This window comes from Pollicipes pollicipes, unplaced genomic scaffold (assembly GCF_011947565.3).
Source record: "Pollicipes pollicipes isolate AB1234 unplaced genomic scaffold, Ppol_2.1 Scaffold_1600;HRSCAF=1878_pilon_pilon_pilon, whole genome shotgun sequence".
Classification (NCBI taxonomy): Eukaryota; Metazoa; Arthropoda; class Thecostraca; order Pollicipedomorpha; family Pollicipedidae; genus Pollicipes; species Pollicipes pollicipes.
Genome location: NW_023595962.1, coordinates 9,767,493 through 9,794,436, shown reverse-complemented (window position 1 = coordinate 9,794,436; position 26,944 = coordinate 9,767,493). Strand labels below are relative to the sequence as shown.

Here is a 26,944-nt window from a genome sequence, read left to right as displayed (position 1 = left end):
TCTGCAGCACGGGACCGATCTCGTGTCCCTGCGACAAGAGCGGCGGCCATCCTCTAGGAGCGGGACATCTCCGATGACAGATGCGGCCATTCAGCTGGCTGTCCACCCGGCAGACACGGACCATTCTTTTACCATATAACCTGTGAAACTAACCCACAAGAACCGCATTGTTGTTTCGTTTTGTTGTACACATCTAATATGGTTGTATGGCATATATACCTTGATGTCGAGAGCAGGGCATCTCTGTCGACCTGTCGTCTAATTCCTCTCTCCCCAAGAGCAAGACTGGTGAGTGCACATGCATACCCGAATGGGCCTCCCGCGTGGCAGGTCCCGCCCACTGAGTTTACTGACCAGTGCCGGAAGAACTGGAGTGGCTGGACGGGCCTGTACCGCTCTGAGTCCATTGCGGTTGACCTTTCGTCAGGGGTTTAGTCGGAACTACCTGCAAGAGTTGTCAGGAGCCTGACAGCAAGAAACGCCATAACTGCGCTGTAGGGACGTTGTGAATTCGCTTTAACTGCGCCGTAACTACGCTCAAACTACGCTGTAACTAAGCTGTAACACACACGATGTAACTACGCTATGTATTTATAGATAAATGGATGTGGCGAGCGTGATTGATTGTCCACAGGTCCGACCGGTCCCGGCGGATTCCACGCCGCTGTCACGAACCATCGCCGCGGCTCACGACTGCACTAACGGCTGTAGCTACCTCTCACAAAGTATGATGTTTTGAGACGATTCGGAATACGGCGCGGACGTTGTTACGCTGCGTCTTGAGCGAAGTACGCGTGCCACCGCGAGACATGGGAGCGGTGGAGCCATGGGGGAGGGGGAGGCGAGGGGGCAGCCTGACGCTCCCGCACACACATGGCACATGTCACATGTCACATGGCCGCGGCTGTTGGCGTACACGGGGCTACAGACATGCAGTTTCACTGATACAGAAGCGCACCCCATGGCTACGGCGCCGAATCACGCGCCTTTGAGGACTGGAGAACACGGACATGCGTGTCAGCACTGCGGTGCAAAAACACTGCGGACACTCGGCCGGCGGGCGCGAACTGCGACACGACAACGTGGAGACTACTGTTGCTGGAGAACGGAGACACAGCCATCAGAGGTCTGTGTCCGCCTACAGCTGTTGAGTGACGGAGACAACCACCAGAGGTCTCTGCTTGTCAGGTGGTGTCGACAAACGCATCCCGTCTTCAATACTACTATTTGCTGTGAACTAATTGGCGCCAAGGCACACAGTGCAGGCCGAGCATTCTATTGGGGCGAAGGCACACACCTTCGTGGGTTCGGTGACTCCAGGTGGGGACCAGAGCTCGTACAATCTGTTCTTGTAGTTGACTAATAAGTAGGGAACAAGTACGTTATTTTGAGCCCCATGAAAGCAAAGGTCTGATTCAATTGGTGGGTTTTGATCGATCACATAACTTAACTAGCACAATCATTATCTTACATCATATTTAATAATCGGAGCTTGCGCAAACTTTTTTCACCAGCGACTTCTAAGGGTAAGCTCAGTAACGTCTTAAACGCCGCACCCGGTAATCTGCCACGGGCATGTGGCCAGCTCCACACGCATCAGCAGACAGCTTACAACATCTAAGACACAGTACGTGATACAGTCTCAGCATTCCAGCAGCTGGGCGCGCAAGCTGTCTGCTTCCGTCATGATCTTCAGCCAATCTGACCGCTCAGCGCCGGTGGCTTTCTAGCAGTGCTGCCACCTATCTTCCGACAAGGGCGCCATCTGCAGCCGCATTGTCACCCGGCCTCCGGCGGAGACGTCTTCGACCAGTCCGGCCTACCAGCCGGGTCGGAGTCCGTCCCGCAGCGCCATCTGGATGTTGGAGGGCACGTTCCAGGGCATGAGGAAGCCACCGTCGCCAGGCACGCCCAGACCGGGCTCTCTGTACTGCGGCTGGGGCCCGGGCCGCTGGCGCTGCCGGCCCGGCGCCGCACTGGCTTCACCTGGGGACCATCGGCAGCGTTAGATCGCGGGCCGCAGGCGTGGAGCGCAGTCACCTTAAGAGCTATGGGCTATGCAGCAGGAATGCCGGGGGTTATGCTTGGATTTGTACTTTTAACACGGTGTCCTTTGGCATTACGTGGACAGAAAAGCGTGAATGCCCCCCTCACCTACCCACTCTTGTCTGTGGCAACAACTCCTGCTGCCAGCCAATCAGATACGAGTCTGACCGAAACCTGCCCAGACTAGTAGACGCCTCGAGGTACATTGTTTGTGGGCCTTGCTGAATAATGTTATTTGATGTGTTAGATTATGATACATAACATAATGAAAGTGGCCCTCAGTGAGTAAAACCCGTTTGTGGGTTTGTGGGCCTAACGGAATGCAAGACTGAGGCTGAGTGGGGAAGACTGCACCGTCGTGGAGCGACTGGGCCCTTGCGGCTCTTTGTTGGCCTGCTGTCTACATGACTGCATCACTATCCCGGCACACGAGCAGACTGAGCCCTGTTTCATTGGCTGGTCGGCATGGAACTTAGAAGGGATGAGTTTCTGCCTGCTAGGTGTCTTTGAGACATCTGGTCCCCCGGCCTTGCTTTGTCTGCCTGCTTGGTGTTTTCGAGACATCTGGTCCCCCGGCCTTGGTTTGTCTGCCTGCTAGGTGTCTTTGAGACATCTGGTCCCCCGGCCTTGGTTTGTCTGCCTGCTTGGGTGTCTTTGAGACATCTGGGCCCCCGGCTTGGTTTGTCTGCCTGCTTGGTGTCTTTGAGACATCTGGGCCCCCGGGCTTGGTTTGTCTGTCTGCTTGGTGTCTTTGAGACATCTGGTCCCCCGGCCTTGGTTTGTCTGCCTGCTTGGTGTCTTTGAGACATCTGGTCCCCCGGCCTTGGTTTGTATGACGCTCGAATTCCGGGAAGTGGTATCTCTAGAGTGACTCATCGGTGATATCCAGCATTTTCGAAATGGCCTGTGTTGAAGCAGTTAACAACTGAACGGAAAGGTAACGTTTCGCCTTGAAAGCTTGCCAGAAAGTTCCGCGATATAATTGATAGTGGCAAGCTGGACCCATGCTAGCTGTTTTGCTGTTGTAGAGCTGCCAGAAATGCCACTTGCGCGAAAGGCAATACTTAACTCCGTTGCGTTGTACACGTGATGTCACAGCCAGCCAATCATGGGCCGGCAGTGGAGGGTGGCGGCCAGGTCCGTGACGGTAGATGGCGTCATTCCGGATCATGGGACATTCCCAAATAACTCGTTTGGAGTGAGTGAAATTTATCATTTTTCGTGACGTAAAATGTTCCCATCAAATGCACCACGGGGAATCATCGTTGCATTAGCGCAATTTAAGCAGCCGAAGCTAAATTAAGTGCGAGCACCTACCGAAATTCCGAACGTGCGGGCAGACTTGGGCAGATCTCAAAAAAATAAAACGGAAAAAACGTGTCTGAAAGCTGGGTGAGTCTCGCGCTCAGAGCGTTCCGTCGAAGGTACGATCAACGCCGGCTAAAGCTTTTGACACTGTCCATGTTCTCTCGTCTCCAGGGAAAGAGATAGGCACCTGGGTCCAAGTGTGCAGCCACCTCCTCGAAGCATATCAGCCACGTTCTCCAACACTAAAGAAAGGCCATCGATGCTTGAAACCCCCCGGCCGGAGCACCATACCACGGCACATACATTGGCATAAACCTTGGCAACCATCGGCGCTTCCAATCACAGGACCGCCGATTCCCCCCCTCCCCCTCCCCTCTCCCCCTCTCCTCCCCCCAAGGACCCCGTGGAGCAAACCCCCGCCTCTTCCTCTATGAAGGACGTGCTTGGGCAAAATGAGCATTTCTGGACTTTGAGGAAAATCTGAACAATTTTTGCTGGGAAGAAGCTTGTCATAACACAGTTTGTCAGGTGAAAGGAACCGAAATCTGACGAGCCGTGAAAACTACCACACTTTTTTAGGATCTGCTCCAAGTTCAACCCCAAATGAAGCGTTCGGGGCGGCTCTCCCCATCTGCACGTGCGTGCCTGAGTCGACGGTGGCGCGTGCTGCAGCCACCGCGGACGCTCCATTCTATGAAGCCTGGCATGTCGTCGGTCACGCACGGCTTACATCGTGCACGAATCATGTAGGGCTGCCAGACAATGCAGTGAAACCCCTGAGCGAAGCGAGCTAACAGGAGATGCCAAGCCATCACTCTCCGCTAGCGTGGTAAAGCACCCCGACACGAACCCGTCCAGCGAAAGGCGTCACTTTCAACTTGTTCAGCACCAGCTGTACGTGGCTCGCCAGCAAGTTATGATGACGCTGGTTGTGAAGGACTAGAGGGGCTCGCCAGCCAGTTACGGTGACGCTGGTTGTGAAGGACTGGAGGGGCTCGCCAGCCAGTTACGGTGACGCTGGTTGTAAAGGACTACAGGGGCTCGCCAGCCAGTTACAGTGACGCTGGTTGTAAAGGACTAGAGGGGCTCGCCAGCCAGTTACGGTGACGCTGGTTGTAAAGGACTAGAGGGACTCGCCAGCCAGTTACGGTAACTAATTTGCCTAAATTTAAAGGTGCTTATCCCTGAACAGTGTACCTGGTGACGTTAAAGCCTTCTTGCATTTTGACGGTATAGTTTTGCATATAATGTTGCATTGTCTTGTTTAATGTACATGTGTATTTTGGCACGTTTAGTACGTCTACAAGTTTTTGTGTATTTACGACCTAAGTTATTTTCGCACTATTCACAAGGTTAGAAGTACCACTTTTGTGGAACGCTGCTTCCATGCACCAAGCAATTATCACACCTTTGAACAGTTCGCCTCATTTAATTTTGACCGGTGCTGCCACCGCTGCAGATAATGTTTTGTAAGTCAATAATACTGTAACATTCGATGTTATTTCGTATGAATGATCGTGCCACGCAGCAGATGACTCGTCTACGACGCTGTATTGTTGCAAAAAATATTCGTATCTACTTGACTTCAAGTGACCCCAGGCAAGGGAAAATGCGGTGCTAGGATGCCCAGCCAATCGCTTGATGCTGTCCCTCTCCCCCTACCCCATACATGGGCATTACGTTGCGGAGATATATGATTTGGTACGTCGATTTTCGCTGAAGATTGTCGATTGTAGCAATTGTGCGATTGCGTAATTGATTGTCATTGTCGATTGCGTCGCTGTCGAAAGAGCATCTTAAGCCTGCGAAAAGTGATATGTTTACTCTGTGTCACCGTTTGTCGGTCACCGCACGCTCGGGTGGGGGTCAAATTGATCCCCTCACTCCGATTGTTTTTCCGGAATGGTTTCCGAACGCCGCGGTGTAGCCGCGCTAAATTTTGCATAGCTTTAGACAATTTAATAGCGGATCGTGTGGTATCAAAAATTGGGTGCACTTTGCAAGATCGCTGACCTACGGACGGTCAAATCAGGCCATGGATTCAGCGAAGGCAATTCCAAGGGAATCGTTCAAATTGATGGGGCAACGGAATGTTAGACGAAGCTACACATCTTTGAGATGCTTTCTTAGGCAATGCAAGAATGGAATGACCGAATTCCATTGACCTAGGGTCATATATGAAGGTCAAAACGAAGTCAAACCAACCTGTTTTATTACTCTAGGGAGATTGGAGTAGATTCTGGTGCTGACTTCGAATTTATTGACAACAATAACTATATTACGCATTTTCCATGGACTTCTTGTAGGCCAGAATACGTCACTGACCTAAAATGATCAAGGTTAACGTTTCGTTCTAGGAATATACTGCCTAGCTTAATCTTTGTCGCGTATTCAAATGCAGAACTCAAAGCAGTATTCTATGATTTTGGTCACCATGACCTTCGAAACGTCAAAAAAGGTCACGGACCTTGAGTGAGCACGTGACCGTTTGCTTAGAACAGGTATCAGGTTCTGGGGACACTTTGTGGACCAACTTGGAGTTTAACCATGTTTGACGTTACTTGGCCCGAAGGTCATAATAAAGGAGACTCAAACTTTCCCCTAAGTGAGTTCGCGTACAGACCAACATACCTTGTGAATTTGAAGGCTCTATCTCTTTTAGTTTCTCTGAGATCCCAGAGGGGTCAAACTGACCCCACCTCCCGCCCGAACGAAGGGCATCCAACCGGCCACCCGATCTCGTATTAAGCGATGTTAGCTGCCTCCCCCCCCCCCCCCTCCCTTCGCCGGTGGTTCTGCTCACCTCCGAAGAAGGCGTCGCCGTAAGTTCCGAGTGGCTGCGGCCGAAGCTGAGCAGAAGCCCCGGAGGCGGCGGCCGGCGCCTGGGCCGACGGCGCGGGCGGAACAGCTGGCGACGGCTGAGGGGCGGGCGCAGCGGCCGGCTGCGAGGAGGGGAGCTGCGCAGCGGCTGGCCCAGCTTGACTGTATGTGGGCTGCGGGGCAGGAACGGCAGGCTGAGGCTGCGTGGGCTGTGGGGCTGAAACAGCAGGCTGAGAGTAGGAGGGTTGTGGCACAGGGACTGAAGACTGAGAGTATGTAGGCTGAGGCGCAGGAACTGTAGGCTGAGAGTAAGTGGGCTGAGGCGCAGGAACTGTAGGCTGAGAATAAGTGGGCTGAGGCGCAGGAACTGTAGGCTGAGAGTAAGTGGGCTGAGGCGCAGGAACTGTAGGCTGAGAGTAAGTGGGCTGAGGCGCAGGAACTGTAGGCTGGGAATAAGTGGGCTGAGGCGCAGGAACCGTAGGCTGAGGCGCAGGAACTGTAGGCTGAGAATAAGTGGGCTGAGGCGCAGGAACTGTGGGCTGAGAATTAGTGGGCTGAGGCGCAGGAACTGTAGGCTGAGAATAAGTGGGCTGAGGCGCAGGCACTGTGAGCTGAGAATAAGTGGGCTGAGGCGCAGGAACTGTAGGCTGAGAATAAGTGGGCTGAGGTGCAGGAACTGTGGGCTGAGAATAAGTAGGCTGAGGCGCAGGAACTATAGGCTGAGAATAAGTGGGCTCAGGTGCAGAACTTGTGGGCTGAGATGCAGAAACTATTGATTCAGAATACGTGGGCTGAGGCGCCGGCACTGTGGACTCGGAGTACGTGGGCTGAGGCGCCGGCACTGTGGGCTCGGAGTACGTGGGCTGAGGCGCCGCAGCTGTCGGCTGAGGCTCCTGAGTACCCGGCTGAGAGTACGTCGGCTGCGGCTGCGGCGTCTCCGCCTGGAAGTACGTCGGCTGCGGCTGAGCGACGGTGGGCTCGGGCTGCGCGGGCGGCGGCTGCGAATAGGCCGGCTGCTGCTGCTCCTCGGCGGGCAGCGGCTGCGAGTAGGCCGGCTGCTGCTGCTCTTCGGCGGGCGGCGCGCCGCCCTGCACCCCCGCCACCAGCTGCTGGTCGACGGCCTCGATGGGCGGGGCGGCCGGGATCGGGTAGCCCTGATAGCTGGCCACGCCGGTGGGGGTGGGCGCCGGGTCGGCGCCGCCGCCCTGCGACGGCCGAGTGGTGACTTCGGTGATGCTGTAAGCGCGCGGCGGACCATACTGTCGCTTGTGTCGCCCTGCGTGCGGAAACAACAGCGTCAGGGTACCGCGGGACGTACCGCTGAGCGGCACCCAACGACACCGTCTGGCGTGACCTCGGCCGGCAGCTGAGTGACGCGCTGCCGGACTTCGAGGCAGCCGAGCTCGAGTGCTGTGTGTCTGTTCTGGCGCGTGCGGTGCGAAGCGGAAACGGCAGCTCGCGCCCCAGCGCAAGCCGGGTCAGAGCTTCCAGAGGCGGATACTGGTATGTTCTAGCTCCTAAGGGGACCTGTGTTTGCCGGTTAATTGCATGGCATGGTATGGTGGCATGGCATGGTGGCATGGCATGGTGACGTAGCATGGTTGCATGGCATGACATGGCATAACTTATCATGATGACATGACATGGTGGCATGGCATGGTGATATGACATGTTAGTATGGTACACGGACATGAAAAGGTGTCATGACATGATGATGATGGTGATTTGTATTTGGCATCAACTGACACTCTACATACATGCGTGACTATTACGTGCCATTACGCTGAGAAATAAAACAGGATGTCAAACAAAAACGACGGGAGGTGATAGGGACATAATTATATAAACATAAACACACATAAACAGCATGACACAACTTCATCGCACTAAAAAGGAACTGGCAGTGCGCTTAAAACTTGGTGAATTCAGTCTTCGAGCATCCCCAGGCAGGTTGTTAATGACAGACGCCGTCCGGTATGTGAAGAACCGCTGTCCTGCCGCCGTGCGCACCGCCGGGGGGGGGGGGGGCGCAGGTTATGGTCCATGCGGGTGGTTCAGTCACTGGTCCGCGCATCAGCATATGTTTGAAGCACCCAGGCAAAACCTTCAGGTTCACCCCGTTCACGGGCTCCGTGCGAATGATACGGTGACGTGGCATGGTGATAACACACGGTGACATGACATCTTGGCATGGCTGACAATGGCCAGAGCTGAACAGCAATCAAGCCAGTGGTCATTAGCCTGATCTTCATGAGCTGTCCGCTGCACTTCGCGGCATGCGCACGTCAATTTGGTCTCTCCTTGTCCACCAAACTCCTGCGTGTTATTGACGGCCAGACGCCCCCGTGGGACACGCATACAGGCGAGGCGGGGCTGACGTGTTGCGATGAGTGCCCCCCCCCCCCCCCCCCCGGACGCTCTACCTCATCATTCACGGGCAAAAGTCAGCCGCAGATTTAGGAAGCCCATTCAGAGCGAGCATGAAGCCACGAATTAGTGAGACAACGAACAACAAGAGCGTCAGCACTGGCCGTTGACCCCAGCCGTTCGTGCCGGTTATCGTCACGGATCTGGCCGGTCTGATAGTGACGAAGTATGGCGCAGAGGCGTGTTCATTGCTGGCAACTGCGAGTGGCGGCAAGCGTACGTAGAACTTCTAGGTCTTTTATTGTGATGCATGTATCGAGTCCGCTGAAGAAACGAGCTGGAAAACGATCGTTGGTCTGTGGACTTATTATCTCTTACGCTGAGAGGGGGCAAAAAGTATTCATAATAGAGGGAAATTGGAGGGTATGTGGAGCGATACATGTATCGAACGGTAGTAAGTTGGTATGTTTTAAAGCCGCTCGCGCTGCGGTGCGTACGCTGTTGTTTTCCTAGACGGCCTACAGCGTCTGTGTTTGTGCGCGGTGGGGTGGGTGGTGGGTGGTGGGGGTAGATGTGTGACAAAAGATGGTCGAGTTGCCTGACTTCTCAGGTGACCTTGGAGGACGTGGGGCTCGGTGTCAGAGAACGCCTGACTACAGCGAGGTCCCAGGCTTGGGACTTGCCACATCGTGTGATTCGGTTTCTCCGCTACGATCAGCGTGACAGAATAGGCGCCGCGACGTTTGTGACCGTAGCAGTGGCGTGCGTCATAAAATCCTTTAAGGCTATTGGCCGTAACGTAGCACGCCGGTTACGGCCTGAGGTGATAACAGACAGCGCTATTGTTACCACGTTGATGATGGAGCTACCACTTTCAGAAGCCTATGCCAGTAGGATATCAGAGCATGGTATCAGCACAGTAATATCCTACTTTCACAAGCCTATGAGCTTATTGACAGGGGATGGACGGAAGCTTGGTGTCCGAGCTATTGGTTTTGATGGCTGGGTAATAAGCTGGCCTTGGGCCGTCAAGGCCCGACAATTTTAGTCAGCGAAGTGAATAAATTTTCAGTAGTTTGCAGTCGAGGAGATTGTGGCGGACGCATGGCAAAAACGCAAGTATTTTTAGTGAATATTGGTCACATCAGACCGGGTCACGTGCCCAGGTGGCTTTCGGGGCCCGGCTTGTCCCGGTTTAGACCTCAGTGTGTGTTCAAGGCCAGTCCTGGCAAAGAAAACCTTGTTGACTTTGCGGTTTATCACTGGCGCGCATATTGGTCTGTTGGTGTTGGGATCGTTTGCTGGTTTAAAGACGGTACATTATCATGCTTTATACAGTTGGTTTTACGAGCATATTTACTCCGGCAGCCGAGATCTGACACAAGTCCTTAAAAACATCTGAAAATGGTTATATCCATGCTTTGCACACGTCGTGCGTGAGACTTTGCATGAGACTGCTCGCGTTGACCCCCACTTGCCAGCATGATTTTCTGCTGTCTCCGTCAATAGATCCGTCTCTCTGTCCCTGTCAATCTTCGTCAATTCGACTCATCTCGTTAAGATTCTGGACTAAGATTAAGGCTTATGGTGCACGACCATCGGCGTTTCTGTCCCTTGAAAAACTTTACTTAAAACATGATAATCGAACGTGTCATTGAGGGGGAATGGGGCTGCCAATGCAAGGTTGCAGAAATGTCACCTGATCAATCAGCCTACACTCAAGTATCTTGTAAACATGAACGTGCAACTTTTTAAAAACCAAGCCTCTCGTCGCTGGGGATTTGATGAGGGTGAAATCCATGATGACAAAGGTGTACGTGATCGCTTACCCTAAACAATTTTTAATTACTTGACGTTAAAGCTCTCTTAGGCTGCGGGCCTGCTTGTCATTAAGTGTGAACATCCCTGGAAAGCGCGTCATTAGCGTGCATATAATAAGCCTGTTGTTGTTCATATCTCGTGGGTCAGCCATAACTGGGTCACTTCAAACTCGCAGACATTTCTACCGCGCTTCAAACCATAAACCCATTACAAGCTACCATTCACTAAATACCTCAGGGCAGCTCTTTCAAAACTACCGCCAGGAAGCGGCCAGCAAAAGCTGCCTCGAGGCAGCGGTTGACACTGGGCAACACGTCGCCACCGTCCAACAGCCATGCGTCGTTTCCGGCGGGGAAAGCAGCCGCTCTCCCACGCTGGGCCCGGTCGACTCGCCATGTACCTGCCAGTCCAGACCACGATGGACCCTATCGCCGGCTTTCATCCTCCCGTGTCAGGAGTCAGATCGGGGGGATTTGTGCATCTGACGGATGGCAGCTTGGGAAGCCCGCTCCTCAGCGGGGTCACGGGGCGGGCTGACCTCATAATGGCCGTCTTTGATTTGATTTTATGTTTACTTTCTATCATGGATATTAAGCAGCACATAATATGGTGAGTGGATTGGCGCATGAGTGGATCGCTTGCATCTGAGCGCCTCTCCTAGGAATATCAAGATATGGCCATCGCCTCCAGGGAACCCACGATCCACCGCCCACTCGTCCGATCTGTAAGCTAACACGGGCCAGGCGTCCGCCGCCCGCCGCCGCTCCGGTCTACACACATAGCCGTCTCGGGCCGGCGGCGGACGCCCGACCCGGCTACGCCACCCGCTGGCTCGTCTGCTGCCCGCGCCTGCTGGAAGTTTTTAGATAAATCGTTTGGTCTGAAAAAGAAATGCTGGTAAAATTTCTGCTATCTGCTGCCCATCGCGATCTTTATACCAAGCGATCGTGACCTGCGGCAGCTGGATGGCTGCTGACGGACTGAGCAGTCCACGCAGCAGTGTGGCGGTTGCCAGATGGCAGAAGATGGCTGGGCTCTCGTTGTGTAATGGATAGCATGTCAGCACTTGGCAACACCCCACCGCTAGCTCTGACAAGAAACAGATGGGAGCCGAACGAAGTTTAGGTAAGTTGTTCAGTGCATTTGCGAGAAGCATTATGCACTTAGATAAAACAGTAGTAAAGGCCTTGTTCCTTGTGGAAAACCCAGGAGAATGAAGATATAGATGCGTTGATATTTCTGCAACGTGCCTTTATCGAAACGAATAGTAAGAGCAAATGATATGCGTTCCGCTATTCGTTGCGATAAAGGCATGCTCCCTAAATATCAATGCATCTATATCTCCACTCTCCTTTTTGTATCAGTGAATCTATATCTCCTTTTGGTTTTTTTCGAGGAATAAGGCTATTACTACTGTCTTACCGAACGAAAATTGTTGGAGAGAATCCCATCCCTGGTACCTGCTGCTTGTGTGATTGTGCCGGTTATCTATCTCCTTATGATTTGCTTATTCAGCTAACTGCAAGCAGAGCAATGTGGTCGCGTTTTGTCAGTCGGTTAATCTACTGACAAAGTTAGCCTGATGTCATGCAGTGGTGGCTGGACACAAACCGGGCGGATCTAGTGTCACTGACACAGGTCACTTTGTGTCACTGACACAGGTTACTTTGCTTTCCGCTGAGGCGTAGATTGCCCACCTCAGGTACTAAGAAATGACGAGATGTTCGTAGGCCTGGCGGTCGTCAGGCATCTGCGTTTTTTTATTGTGGATCTGAGCGATGTTTCATACCAAGCGCTTGTCGTGCAGTTTGCAGTGGTTGTCATGTTTGTTCCTTGCTATGCTGAATGAAGGAGCTGAAACTGCTTAACATAACATCGGTCCCTATCAGATTAAATCGCACTTTGATCAAGAAAAGTGAGAACCGAATACGACGATGAATTGACAGAGAATGGATTGCTTCAACTCACTCAAACGCTACGCCTGGTTGCCCGACGTCATTTGCCGGCACAAGGTCTATCACACCCGTAAAGTTTACATTACGAACACGGGTCCGCTCGCCACCGACGGTGGCGCGGGTTCCCACGGTCGGAAGTCCTGTCTCACGGCTCGTTGTGTGCTAATGCCCAGCTCTGCTACGCGCGCGTGCGGAGGACCTTGACCGAAAATCGGCCAGCTGGGCGTTCACCGAGCCTTCGAATGCGAGACCGGACCGGGCGGTCGAGCGTGACGGAGTGCCCGCTCTGACTGACGCGGATGATGGCCGGAGACGGGCGGCTCCAGGTCACACGCGCGAGCGTCAGCAGCGAGTGACGCGGCGCGGTGCCCTCGCTGGGCGAGCCGTTATATGACGCTCTCACAAATCGTCAGTTAGCTTGTTTTGATAAAATGGATTCCTCTTTGTCTGAAATGTGTGCTGGACGGTTTTTACCACATGTACCGGGACACCATACCACCTGAGGCCGCCGGGTCCATGCAGAACACTCGCATGTGAGTGGTGCAAGCTGTTATTAAAGAAGAACATTATTCTTCACTTTAACACGAAGACTTGCGCTTGCGTAAGGCGCAGGTGAGAATATTGAAGCTGTAACGCATATGAATATGTCAATTGCGCAGGTGATCTTTTACTGCGGTGATAAATGCAGCAACTTATGAATGCGTGCAAGCTGTGAATGCAGGCGATTTAAACGTGTTTCGGTTGAGACACGCCGTCAGGAAGAGGATTTTTATTGCGGCATCCTGAGAATGACGCATTGCACGTCACTGAGTCGGAAACACCTTCACGTCCATCGCTGTTATCAAAGCCCTTCCCGAGTACACTTACTATTTTGATTGGCAGAAGCGCGCTAGTGACCAAGGCTGCCTTTCAGCGGCGCGCTGCAGCAGCACGTGGGACCGGTATGGCCGCTACATGGTCAGGCAGTCTGCCTAGATGCGAGCCTGGGTGGCTTGTCTAAGTATAGCGGCGGTCGCGAGTGCTCACTTGTTATCCTGTGCCCTTTGGCCCAAAAGTGCTGAAAATTAGAATGGGAAAACGCCGCGTTGATTTAATACTGAATACTAAGACCCATAGTTCAGCTGAATAGAACCAGTGATTTACGCTCCCATTAAGAGTGAAGTGAATGTAAAAGCCACGTGCTCAAGCATTCTACAAGCGACACATCTTCAAGCAGATCGATAGTTATTCAAGGCACATAATTTTTACAATTATGGAGATTGATTGGGAATTACGTGAAGTTAAATGAGTCACCGAGAGCACGGCTGACCACATGTGTTCTTCGTTGTTCTTGTGTTGTGTTATTTGTTCTTGTGTTCTTTGTTTCAAAAAACGGAACCTTTTCTTTTTTGGAACAAGCAAACAAGCAACTTTGGGCATCATGCTGTCATCGCAAACAATGAACTTCCACCAGTACACCTTTCAACGACGCCCAACACTCGGACGTTTTAAATGGGTCTTCAGGGACATGGCATGATGGTGAAAAGCAGCATATGAACGAGTTTTAGCCGGGTTTTATTTTTTAATGGAACGTTACGCACGCCGTCACGCACAAAGCAATGCTATGGAGCGACAGCGACTGCGGAGGCCATACCAGCGCCCAGGAGCTGTGGCGCAACTGGCGGTCGCCCCCCCCCCCCCCCCCCCCCCACCACCTGGGGGTCGAAGGCGCTAACTACTCGGTCATCACGCCCCCTTAGCCGTGTTTGAGATGTCAATGTTCGTGTGCCGCAGAATGCAATTATGTCGTGTACGCACGCACCATTGAACTTTTTAGCGTGAACTAGCGCAGCATTGTGCTTGAGTGGACGATGTTCATGGCAAACGCATTCATAAATCGGTCGAAAAACCTTATGACTATAAACACGCGTCCCCTAAACCCAAAGTTCCAGCCAGACCATAAGCCATGTGTCCGCAGGCCTGTGTGTTGCAAGTCACAGTAGCATGACTGTGCTGTCCTTAAGTTGCGAAAGCTGCAATGATGGATGCGCCGTTGGCTACTGAAGCAACAGCTCTGACTGCTGCCCCGTCATCTGGCGGAGCGCTGCTCGCTGAACCTGGTCACACGCAGCCTGCACGAGAATTTTCAGCGGCGAAGGAAGGGACAGAGAGACGTCACCTGTGGAGGACCAGGGAGCGGAGACCTCCCGGTCCTGCGAGTGTCCCCCTTCCAGAGACGTCTGTGGCGTTTGTGATGTTTTTGGTAGTTTGACCCTCGAATCATCGGCCCCTTCAGAGCAAGAGGTAGTCGCCTCCGCACACCATCGGCTGGCTCGCAAGCATTAGACTCTGGCTACGTTCATGACGAGGTATCAAAGTCGGCACCACCGGGATCGAGAATCCACATCACCGGGATCGGTAATCGACATCACCAGGATTTGGACTCGATATCACCGGGGTCAGGACTCCACATCATCGGGATCGGGACTCCACGTCACCGGGATCGGGACTCCACATCATCGGGATCGGACTCCATATCACCGGGATCGGGAATCGACATTACCGGTATCGGGAATCGACATTATCGGGATCGGGACTCCACATCACCGGGATCGGGACTCCACATCACCGGGATCGGGACTCGATATCACCGGGATCGGCACCCCACATCATCGGGATCGGGACTCGATATCACCGGGATCGGCACTCCACATCATCGGGATCGGGACTCGATATTACCGGGATCGGGACTCCACATCATCGGGATCGGGACTCCACATCACTGCGATCGGGACTCCACATCATCGGGATCGGGACTCCACATCACCGGGATCGGGACTCGATATCACCGGGATCGGGACTCGATATCACCGGGATCGGGACTCGACATCATCGGGATCGGGACTCCACATCACCGGGATCGGGACTTGATATCACTGGGATCGGGACTCGATATCATCGGGATCGGGACTCGACATCATCGGGATCGGGACTCCACATCACCGGGATCGGGACATTACCGTAATCGGGGGACGGAACAATCAGGAGAAAAGCCTCTTATCTTTGGCGTGGACCTTTGGCTTCAAAACATGACATCAGAAACGGAACACTCCAGCAGTTGCGCCCTGCTTGACCTCCTGACCTGCACCACATGGAAACATACCACAAATGCAGTGCACCGTTGAGTGGTGTGCTCTCCGCGTGCCGGGACACGTGCAGCGGAAGCGTTCGGCGGGCGAAGCAGAGCTTCCCAACCTCGACACAAACCTGATCCCCGTGACAGCCTTGGCCCACGTCCCCCTCCCCTCGCAGGTCCTCGCCAGATCAAGTCTAAGGTGTCGCCGCGCACTATCGACGGTTGGACTCGATTACTGTCGCGTTATGTGCCATTTGTTTGCCTGTCCCGTCCTGGTTTCGGAAGAGTGCAATCTGCAGATATTCGTTCTTGCTCATGCATGAAATTCATGCATTTCACATCGGTGACTGTCTGCATTGATGGCTTTGTCCAGGACGGACATTACCATTGGGACTTGATGACACGCCCAGCTGCTGAGGCTATGTGGCGTCATCTGCCTCTCACCCTGGCAGGAAGGGAGGGCAGGCACAACGGAGAATCGAACCCCATACCCCTGGTTTCTCAAACGCGCAGCGATTGACGCCCTTCAAGACGGACCACTGAGCTCTCTGCTCCATTGCTCGCCGTCAGCGCGCCGGTCAGCTGCTGATGACGTCACAGTCGGCGTGGCGCCCGAGGGCCCGTGGAAAGGGCGCCCTCGCCGGCGGGCGGGCGGACCTGCGGTTCCGCTCGGCTGCCCAGCAGTGGCTGCTCGGCCGGCGCCGCCAGCGGTCGGACTGGCTCGCCGGCAAGTGAGGGGTACTCATGCGTGATGCAAGACGGCCTGGTCCTCCGATAGGTAAGATTTAGGACCAGCTGTGAGGCCAAGGGCCAGTCAGGAACAAGCCCGGGGTAGGGGATGTCAACATGTAGAAAGGTGTGAAACTATTCTCGGAACTGTGCACCTCATGCGACGGAGGATACTGAAATATCTCCTTTTTGTGCTCACAGTCCAACGTCCGGAAATAGGCCACGCACCTACCATGCATTGTTGTGATATGGCCGGTTAGCGTGTAGATTCCGAAATCGTCAGAGGCATACGCATGATTGGAAACACCCATATACCTGAGAGGGCTCAAGCCCCCACCTGATCGCAGCCATCCTACACCTCATGGTCGGGCACATAAGCGTCGAGTAGAAAGAACCGACTCGAAAGCACGGCATGGCCGTAATCACTGAAGAACATCCACCTCTGGCCAAAGATAACATCATGTGGCAATACTAATGAAACCACGCCGTGGCAGCCTCCATACGCTGCTTCCCATTAAACACCCCGGGACCCGGTACACAACACCATTATGCAATCACAGCAGCGTGCACTGGGGATGAAAGCTTTCGCCGCTCCATTGCTAGGCTTCCCGGGTTTGGCTGTGTGGAAGACGACAGACACGGGCGGTTGGCGTCTTCCAGTCCCAGAGTCACCGGAGACGTGAGGAAGGTGTCTATACTACCGCGGCCTCAGGGAAGCTAGGAAGTCTTTGGCACTAGCCAGGGCTGCTGTGGATGCAGCTGCAGTCTGCACGGGTCGGGCTCCAGGGGAAGACATCTGCCGTCTACACGTGAACAGGCTGCAGGAGAAGACATCTGCTGTCTGCACCTGACTAAGCTTCAGGGGAAAACATTTGCCGTCTGTACAGAACTAGGCTGCAGGGAGAGACAGCTAACGTCTGCACGTGACTAGGCTGCAGGGGAGGCATCTGCCGTCTACACGTGACTAGGCTGCAGGGGAAGGCATCTGCCGTCTACAGGTGACTAGGCTGCAGGGGAAGACATCTGCCGTTTAAACGTGACTAGGCTGCAGGGAAAGACATCTGCCGTCTACACGTGACTAGGCTGCAGGGGAAGGCATCTGCCGTCTACACGTGACTAGGCTGCAGGGGAAGGCATCTGCCGTCTACACGTGACTAGGCCGCAGGAGAAGACATCTGCTGTCTACACGTGACTAGGCTGCAGGGGAGGCATCTGCCGTCTACACGTGACTAGGCCGCAGGAGAAGGCATCTGCCGTCTACACGTGACTAGGCTGCAGGGGAAGACAGCCGTCCTGAAGTCCGCTGCAACATCCACAAGATTTTGAAACACTCGTAGCCTGTTTAACGGCAGGCTGTTTGGAAGCGAGTCAAACAAAACCAGAGTGAAATTTAACGCTCTTTGTCGGTTTGTTCCACATCACTTGCTATGCATTCAAATCACAGAAGGATTGGTTGGCTGCAACCGTTTTTTAATTCAGCTTCCCGGCGAGCGGCAGCTGGGACGCCGGCGTACCTCATCACGAGTCTACGCCGGGCATCCCAGAGCGATACAGAACTGGACCAGCACGCGATTGTCTCGCATGGCCTCCTGCAGTCAACGCCGACAGACGCACTTTCCCCTCCGGGTCTCCTCACCGGAGAGAGAGCCACATTCCAGGCCGATTGCATGGAACGTGGACGTATGATGGCACGATAAGTGTTACATGCCATATGGTCAATGCACCGACCACGATAGCAGCGTGAAGACTGCATCGTGGATACGAGCTTCTTAATGTATGTGGTTTTGTTCCTGAGTTGTGCCTGCGAGTGACATGGGTGCCGTCTCCTGCCCAACGCGGCGGGGCAGAACAGCTGACCGCTGCGGCTGTGTTCAGGCAAGTAACGCCGAAAGCACAGTGCATGACTGGCTTGGCAGTTGGAGAACTTAGTGTACCAATATTGAACCAAGTGAAATTACCTCAGATTTTACGTACGGAAAACCTAAACAGCAATCAGAGCTGTGGATGACTTCGGTGTATTGACTCAGCTCTGGCTCCGGATCCGAGCTTGTGGTAATTGGTCTGGCGATCAGCGCGTGACAATTTCGTGAATATCGCGGTTTTGCGTGACATTCTAAAAACGCATGCAGCAATTTCAGCTGCATTTGCTACAGACTGTCGTAGCGAGTGTGGTAGCCTAAAACCTTTATAGATAATAAACGCAAGTTTTACATTTGTCGCATTTTTGAAAAGCTTGCATCGCTTTTTTGTTTTGAACGGGATGTGTTCTTGATTCCGCGGTGCCTGACGTGCCCCGAGATCACTGACCCCCCCCCCCCCGAGATCACTGACCTCCGACCCGAGGCATGCCAACAGCTGAGCCCACGCGGAGACCACGCCCACTCGGCCAAACCCTGACGCCAGGTTCGGCGCGAGGCGCCGTAGATGGTCGCGTTCCGCCCGGCGGGCGCCGATAATGCATGGGGGACGTCCAGGAGTGGACACCGGAGAAAGTCCCCCGTCCCAGAATAGCCGCCGCCGTTGCTCACAGGGGATGATGATGCCGTCTTATGCCCGAGTGGTTCTGCAGCGCACCGCGGTGAGCGATGGGACGTCTGTGAGCTGCTGGCGCCGATAACGCTGCAGTAACGCTGGGCTCGTCATTGCGCTTCTCTACCGCGCACCGTACCGTACCGTACGCCTCTTTACACTGGGAGAGAGTGCCGTTGGCGCTGGTGCGAGAGCGTGTAGCCTGCGGCAGGGGCGCCGTGTCTTCCTTACCGTGGAAGAACTGGCCCGATGTCAGGGCGGCGACCACGCAGAGGAGCGTCCCACGCACCTGGAGGAGCAGACGAAAGACGGGTCTATCAGGGCTGAGCTGGCTGGGCGGGGCCGGCTCGCGCTGCGCGGTGTGCGCCGCATCAATGGACACCGCGGCGAATGATTGTGCCCACTGCTCTAATAGATGGTCTGAACTCGAAGTTTGAAACGCATCACAGGAATGAGATGAAATACTGGGTGCTACGAACGATTCAAACGCCGCATGGCTCAACAGATGACACACCAAAATTGGTGAAGCAGTACTAAATAAATCGAGCAATGCTTTCCTACATCTGGTGGTACTCGCATAATGTACACGATTTTTAAATGTTGTGTGTACAGCGCATTAAGAACATTCAAACCCATTTACGCCTAACCATTCTGTGCAAACCTCAGGGGGCCTTCGACTTCATCAATGCAAGCTGGAATTGGCATCAATTGAAATTTGGATATCCGCCGGTGGCTGTAATGTCAGGCTGAATGGTCTGACCTATGATGGATGGCAATGATCACAATTTACATCAATAGTTTGATTCCTTATGTCTTTAAGTATTCATCCCTTCAGTTGCAACCGCTATACTCTGTGTTGTACTCGTAGTGCATGAATTTATGTCATCATCCACACCTCGAAGACAAAATATATTTCGAACCAATCACACGTTTGACCTGGGCTAGTGCAAAATTATTGGTTTAGCCAGTCATTTGTACCTTGAATCCGGTACAAAAAAAATACGATTTATTTCCGACTTGCACAATTTGCTTTTTTGGCGGCGCAAAATGTCAGCGCCATCATGTAATGTGTCGTAAACGCTCTGACATAACCAGTCCATACCACGTCGCCCCCTCGTGCCGATGCCCAGCTGGCTCTCGCGTGCCGGTTCGCCCCAGCGGAGCGGATGGTCGGCACCGCCAGCTGGAGAGCGGCGGAGATGCATCTCCCTCGTGTCTCCTCCAGACCGCACGCGGCCGGGCTGCTTGGCCGGCAACGGGACCGCCGACCACTGGGCTTCCGCACAAACAGTGGGCCAATGTCGCGTGACAGCCGTTTGGCGTGGCGCCTTACTGATATCCCACCGATTACATAGTGTTGGCACATTTCACAGTCCGGGCTGCCACCAGAAAATGACTCGTGTCTGTCACCGTATCTAATTGGCTATTGCCGATCTAATGGGCTAACAGATGCATTTTCGTTTTGCTATCTGTCAGCCGGTTTGCCTGAGTCATGACTTAAACGCACCCACGATTGGTTGCTAAGATCGCTTACGCACTATTAGACGAACATTTGTTCCCACCCTGCCCCACCCACGTGCTCAAGCGCCATGACTTCAATTACCGCTCAAACCATTATTTACGATTGTCACCGGTATTGCGCGAGTGAGTTCAGCCCGAATGGTGTCCTCGGCTCTGTTGGAAGCCGCCCACGTCTGTTTTTTTCCATCTGATCACTCAGAGTCCGATGATGTTTATCTTGCAGCATGAAGTAAGGCACACATTTTCACTCGTTTCCATTTCGGTAACTTGTAAGGGTGAAATTCACGTTGCCTGGTTGCCAATGCTGTATTTTCTACGTCAATATTGTTAGGGAGTGTGCCTGCCCTGATTTGACCACAGCGGGGACGTCTGGGGTCAAACTGAGAAGCTCCAGCTGAGCACCGGCTGGGCTTAGATTGACAAGCTCGAGCTGAGCCCCGCTGGGGTCAGACTCACAGACTCGAGCTGAGCCCCGGCTGGGGTCAGACTGACAAGCTCGAGCTGAGCGCGGCTGGGGTCGGACTGACAAGCTCGAGCTGAGCCCCGGCTGGGTTCAGACTGACAAGCTGGAGCTGAGCCCCGGCTGGGGTCAGGCTGATAAGCTCGAGCTGAGCCCCGGCTGGGGTCAGACTGACAAGCTGGAGCTGAGCCCCGGCTGGGGTCACACTGACAAGCTCAAGCTTAGCCTCGCCGCTCATAGGACGCTTTTGTTCTGACTGATTGCAGTTATGGCATAACAGAGATTCTTCGTTCGAGGTAATGCACGTGGTTCATATAACTTTGCATCAAACCAAATCATATACAAATCGAGGGCACGTTATTCAACAGCGGAAACCACCCAATATTTGTCGAAACTCTACAAGGCAGAACAATCCACTGAAGCGGGGCGGCGCCCTGAGTGTGACTCAAAACTTCTTGTGGCGCGATTCCGACGTGGTCGTTCACGTGTTTGAAGCGCCAGTGCGGTATCAAGAGAGTACAGTGGCGCGGTGACCGGGCTGACGAAGCTGAACCGGTTATGCGCCGGGGTAGGGCGCGCAAGTCTAATGCACTCCGAATGTCCGGCTGATCATTCATGTGGTACGGTACCAGGCAGACTGACTCTGTGTCCAAGAGAAGAACTGGCTGACGAGGGCTGTGTGATTTGTGTGTGTGGCTGTTGTGTGACGTCTGCTTGGTGCACACTTCCGTGCTCTAGCTCAACACCGCTTGGGATGTTTGACTGCCCTTCACTGCCTGGCGTGTGAGTGTGGCTGAATACCTTTCGCATGACGCGCTTGTAGGAAAACGATTCGATCTCATACGTCATTTCGTACGGGAAATGCACGTACAAATGGGGTGCGTGTAGTGTAGTGGTTAACACGCCTGCGTTAGCCACTGCGCGTCTGGGAAACCAAAGGTACGGAGTTCGATTCCCCGCGGTGCCCGCCCTTCCTGTCAGGGTGAGAGGCTGGCGACGCCATATAGCCTCAGCAGCTGAGTGCGTCGTAAAGACCCAATGACACACACAGTGCAAATACAAATGTTGAGAATGGGCGTTTTAAATCCAGCCCACCTGTGAGGTTGTGACACTGTACGTCCTTAGTTCACCTTAGTATTACCTTAGTTCACCACGCTGGAAACTTTGATCTGTCGATGGGCGTCAAGGAATGTCGAATACCAGTGATGTGTTCGTAGGATGTTTGTTATTGATGGACTAGTTTGGACAGCATAACAAAGGTTGACGTACCCTCCCCTTGTCCTGAGAGGAGCGCCGTAGGGGTGCCAAAGTCCAGGCGGTCTAACATACCGAACCATTTGCTTAGGTGTCTCCGCCACTTGCCTTTGAAATTTTCGTCGCCTTAAGACCACCCCAACGTAAAAACAGCTACCACCGCCATCACATCTGCAGCCTTTGTAAGCATTCATTTCAGACCATGCTATTATTTGACATCGGCTGACATTACGCATGAATATGTGGCGACTACGCGTCGTTAGTCTGAGAGTTGAAAGAATATGCCAACAACAACGGAAAGTAATAAGGGTTAAAAACATATCAACGCATGCAAGCATAAACAGCATAAGGCAGCCATATGACACAAAATATGCCTTGGCAGCGCGCCTAAAACCGGACGAATCCGTTTGTCTAACATTCCCTGGGAATTCGTTGATGAGACAAGCCGCTCGGTATGCGAAGGACCGCTGTCCTGTCACCGTCCGCGTCGCCGGAGGGGGGGGGGGGGCGCAGCTATGGCCCACGCGGGTAGGACGGTCACTGGTCCGCGCGTTGGCGTGTGTTTGAAGCACTTAGGCAAGACCTGCAGGTCCATCTCGCCCACGGGCTTTGTGGGCAGTGATAACAGTTTGCGTTTTACACCTCTGGCGAGGCGTGGCAAAGTGCAGGTCATCCCAAGCGCGAGGCATGTGGTCATGCTTTCGGAGGCCAGTAACTACTCTGGTGCGAAGTTAACTACTTTCAGCAGTCTGGTTCCGGTAACAGCCAACCCCTGGTCATTAAGTGAAATGCAGTTTCTCGCGCGCGAGATGACTAGGCCCCGCACGATGGTCAGCAATACTCGTGAGAAGAAATACTTCGTAGAAAATGACTAAATGCTTTGCAGGGATGGCCTCAGCATCTTGACCAAGAATGTTGATCATTGCTAAGCATGGCTTGTTAACCATGGGGTCTCGTGAGAGGGGCGGGGATGGAGCGAGCCGCATGACTACTTCAGATGAGATCCTTCGTAATGCATTTGTTTTTATGCTTTTTGCCGTTGGAGCAAAGGAAAGCTGTTTGGGTGAAGCGTGGCAACATTAGGGACCAACGTTTCTAAGATATTGACATAAAGTGTCCGCAGTCGAGTGCATGTTGCATTGCGGGCGTAGACTAGATAATATCCCTGACTTGCACATACAACTACAATAGATGTCCAGCGTCTTTTCCCCAATCCTACAACCTTAGAAGAGCAATATCGGTCTGCCGGACAATTCTGTAGACAGATTTTGCCGTGCCACAGAACGACACAGCGCGATGAGCTATACCAGCCTGTACAACGCCGTGCACTGGAAGAGACTTGCAAACATTTCACTATCTCTGCCCGCCCCAGTACTAGTGGAGCATTCCCGGCCGCCATCGCAGCAGTGCGCCGGGCAGGTACTCACCAGCAGGCGAGCGGCCATGTTGTGAGACTGTCGTGCCGTCCGCAGGTGCCGACCCGTCTCCCGCGCCGCCGGTGACTGGCAGAGCGCCGCTGGCTCGGACCCGCTCGCTATATACCGGCCGGCCGCTCCCCGACCCAGGGTCAGCCGCTCCCCGACCCAGGGTCGGCCGCTCCCCGACCCAGGGTCAGCCGCTCCCCGACCCAGGGTCAGCCGCTCCCCGACCCAGGGTCAGCCGCTCCCCGACCCAGGGTCAGCCGCTCCCCCGACCCAGGGTCAGCCGCTCCCCGACCCAGGGTCAGCCGCTCCCCGACCCAGGGTCAGCCGCTCCCCGACCCAGGGTCAGCCGCTCCCCGACCCAGGGTCAGCCGCTCCCCGATCCAGGGTCAGCTGCTCCCCGACCCAGGGTCAGCCGCTCCCCGACCCAGCGTCAGCCGCTCCCCGACGCAGGGTCAGCCGCTCCCCCGACTCAGGGTCAGCCGCTCCCCGACCCAGGGTCAGCCGCTCCCCGACCCAGCGTCAGCCGCTCCCCCTACCCAGGGTCAGCCGTTCCCCCGACCCAGGGTCAGCCGCTCCCCGACCCAGCGTCAGCCGCTCCCCCTACCCAGGGTCAGCCGTTCCCCCGACCCAGGGTCAGCCGCTCCCCGACCCAGGGTTTGCCGCTCCCCCGACCCAGGATCAGCTGCTCCCCGACCCAGGGTCAGCCGCTCCCCCTACCCAGGGTCAGCCGCTCCCCCGACCCAGGGTCAGTCGCTTCCCGACCCAGGGTCAGCCGCTCCCCGACCCAGGGTCAGCCGCTCCCCGACCCAGCGTCAGCCGCTCCCCCTACCCAGGGTCAGCCGTTCCCCCGACCCAGGGTCAGCCGCTCCCCGACCCAGCGTCAGCCGCTCCCCCTACCCAGGGTCAGCCGTTCCCCCGACCCAGGGTCAGCCGCTCCCCGACCCAGGGTCAGCTGCTCCCCCGACCCGGGGTCAGCTGCTCCCCGATCCAGGGTCAGCCGCACCTCGACCCGGGGTCAGCAGCTCCCCGATCCAGGGTTAGCCGCGCCTCGCCGGCCTCGCCGGCCTGCCTCAGGTCAGCCTGGGGCGCAGCGGTCGCTCAGGCCTGCCGCGCTGGGTCAGGCGGGGCTCAGGTCAGGGAGAATTAGGGTGCGACGCGGGGAGCACATTCAGACTTAGACCCAGTGGGATCACGTGATGGGCCAGCCTGGGTCATTGTGCACTGATTAAGGTCATGATGGATCGCGCGGGGGTGGTAAGTCAGGCTGTATCGTGATTCGTTAGGCTTGGCAACTATACGCCAGTTATTTTCGTGATGGGCTCACTTTAGGCTCTGTAATAGCGGTCCCCCTGGGTGGTAATGGACGAGGCTGGATCGTGTTGGACTGGCGCGTGTCATGATGCGGTGGGCTGTTGTGGAGGATCGGTGTCGGATAACATGGGCTTGGTCGCAAGGAGTCAGGCTGAAATGAGGCTAAGTCGGTGGGAGTTGAGTCGGGTTGCGATGTCTCGTCTTGTTTTGTCTTGTCTTGTCTTGTCTTGTCTTGTCTGGTCCCGTCTTGCCTTGTCTGAGACTTGATGGGATAGATCAGAATGTGGTCGTTTCGGTCTAGTTAGATCATGTTGGGGTGGGCCGGTCCGTGCTTTTGGCTGTTATCTCAAAAAATATTGACGAAAGAATTGTTCAGTAAGCTTGAACGATGTGGCTCGGATGATGGGTTTCGGATACATGCAACCAGTTCAGCTACCCAATTACTCTGAGCCCAAAACAACCGACCAACGGAAATCGTTCATAATAAATTATTTGACATGCCTAACAAAAATGAGAGTAATAATATGCTGTTGCGGCGCGGAACGAGCGAAGAGGCAATAGATGGGATCGCTATCATCATCTGTGATCTAGATGATACCGAAAAATGAGTGAATCAGACCCGCTGCATTTGGGACCCGTGTTATAGTACCACCAAAGCGTTCCAATACACTTTTTCCATGCATTTATCAGGCGGAGTTACATGGAACACCGGTGTGTAGCGTTCGGACGTAAGCTCACAGCTAATATCGACTAAACTGCAAGATGGCTTTAAACTTGCCAATGCCTGACAGACTTTATGAATGCGGTAAACGATTTTTTTAAAATTTTTGCTGGTGACCGACCAGCTTTTTGACGGGGACCTTGATATTTTGAGTGTGCGTTAGGTACAATAATCTGCACTACATGGCCCTGCAGCTTGCATGCCCCGATCTGTTTCAGCTGAAGCTACTGCGTAATGTACTGGAGGACGGTTTTGTAAATTGTGAGATTGCCCGCTTCTTTGTGGATGGCGAAGGCATCTAGGTTCGGCATTGTTGATATGTCTTAATGATTTTTTATGGTGGGTTTGCTGATATTGTGCAGTTGTTTTCACGCCTCTACCTTCTCTGGCCGTCGAAATCTGACGCCAAGCTGTGAAAAGCTTCAGAACCGGTGGATCCATGGTTTGCGCACGATTGTATTTCATTGTCTAGATATATTGGCCAATACTTCCGCGATCACCATTGCCTGTTTTCCCTTCGTCAGCCGGTAGACCCTATGTTAATGCGACGCCTGTTCGCCAAAATCTGGTCCAGTTCAGACCCGTGTTCAGCATATCTTACAAAAAAATTTAAGTTTTGCGGCTCCCATCCCTATCGGGCGGAATCGTGAATAGTCTTAATGGTGCGGCACTGCATAAATATAGAGTCTGATGAGATACCTGGCGTTAAGTGCTTTGAAAATATGGCAGCACAATTTTTCGAGAGTCGCATCACTTGTCGCTGAAAACATCCTTGCGGTACGCCCAGCGGCTTTAAAAAAAACGTAATCATGTCCAAGTCGTGGCTGTCCTGGCAGTCTGGTTTGGCCGCTGTGGCTGCAACATTTCCAGACTATTTGATGGCAAGCCTAGGCGGCCTTGCTTTCAATCATCATCTGGATGCTATGCAAACGTTGGTGAATGTATGGAACCACATACAAATTGTATTGCATACATGCATGCATACAATCACGCAAGCATGCGTGAATGAACAGAGCAATGGAATATCCTTCTTTCATGAGCTCTGCAGGCCGAGGTTCAGTAATGTTTAGTATCTGCTCACCGTTTCACCAGCGACATGGCTTGAGAATGAACTGGCTTTCAATACAACCCGGCCCGACAATCCCAATGGAATCATTCGAGGAACTTGCCATGATTTGCCGCTTTGACGACGAAAGCGTTTGCGAAACAGGCGACTACTTTTGGATGGATATTGGCATCAAAGGCCATTACTTCACGCCTCTGCAGTGTGCATGGCCAAACTTTTAATGATATGTGCCACACCATTTCGCACTCGAGATCGCTTCAGGAAATAGGGCAGCGACGGCTTTCCGGTCGAGTGGTGGTGATACCGTCAGTGGGACACATTGGGATGCATAAGTACCTTGTTGCCGGCGCATCAACCAACACCGTGCAGCACGTTCCACGTCTCCATCTTCTTTAGCTGCTGATGTCTGGCAGCAATCCTTGCAGACAGCACAGGACGGGCGACTCCGTGGTTGGCGTACGGCAGTGCGAGATTTTCAGCGAGCACGTCAATACACA

General features: G+C 53.9%; 1 protein-coding gene across 1 annotated transcript; it reads right to left on the bottom strand.

Annotated features, from left to right (window-relative positions):
- Positions 1 to 672: 672 nt before the first annotated feature.
- On the bottom strand, positions 673 to 7,933 carry LOC119093649 (skin secretory protein xP2). The gene is made up of 5 exons (XM_037216639.1): positions 7,921 to 7,933; positions 7,269 to 7,450; positions 6,981 to 7,136; positions 6,158 to 6,236; positions 673 to 1,986 (listed from the first exon to the last, which is right to left on the bottom strand). The coding sequence occupies exons 1-5, from the start codon at positions 7,931 to 7,933 to the stop codon at positions 1,820 to 1,822; spliced, it is 597 nt and encodes a 198-aa protein (XP_037072534.1). The 3' UTR covers positions 673 to 1,819.
- Positions 7,934 to 26,944: the final 19,011 nt, after the last annotated feature.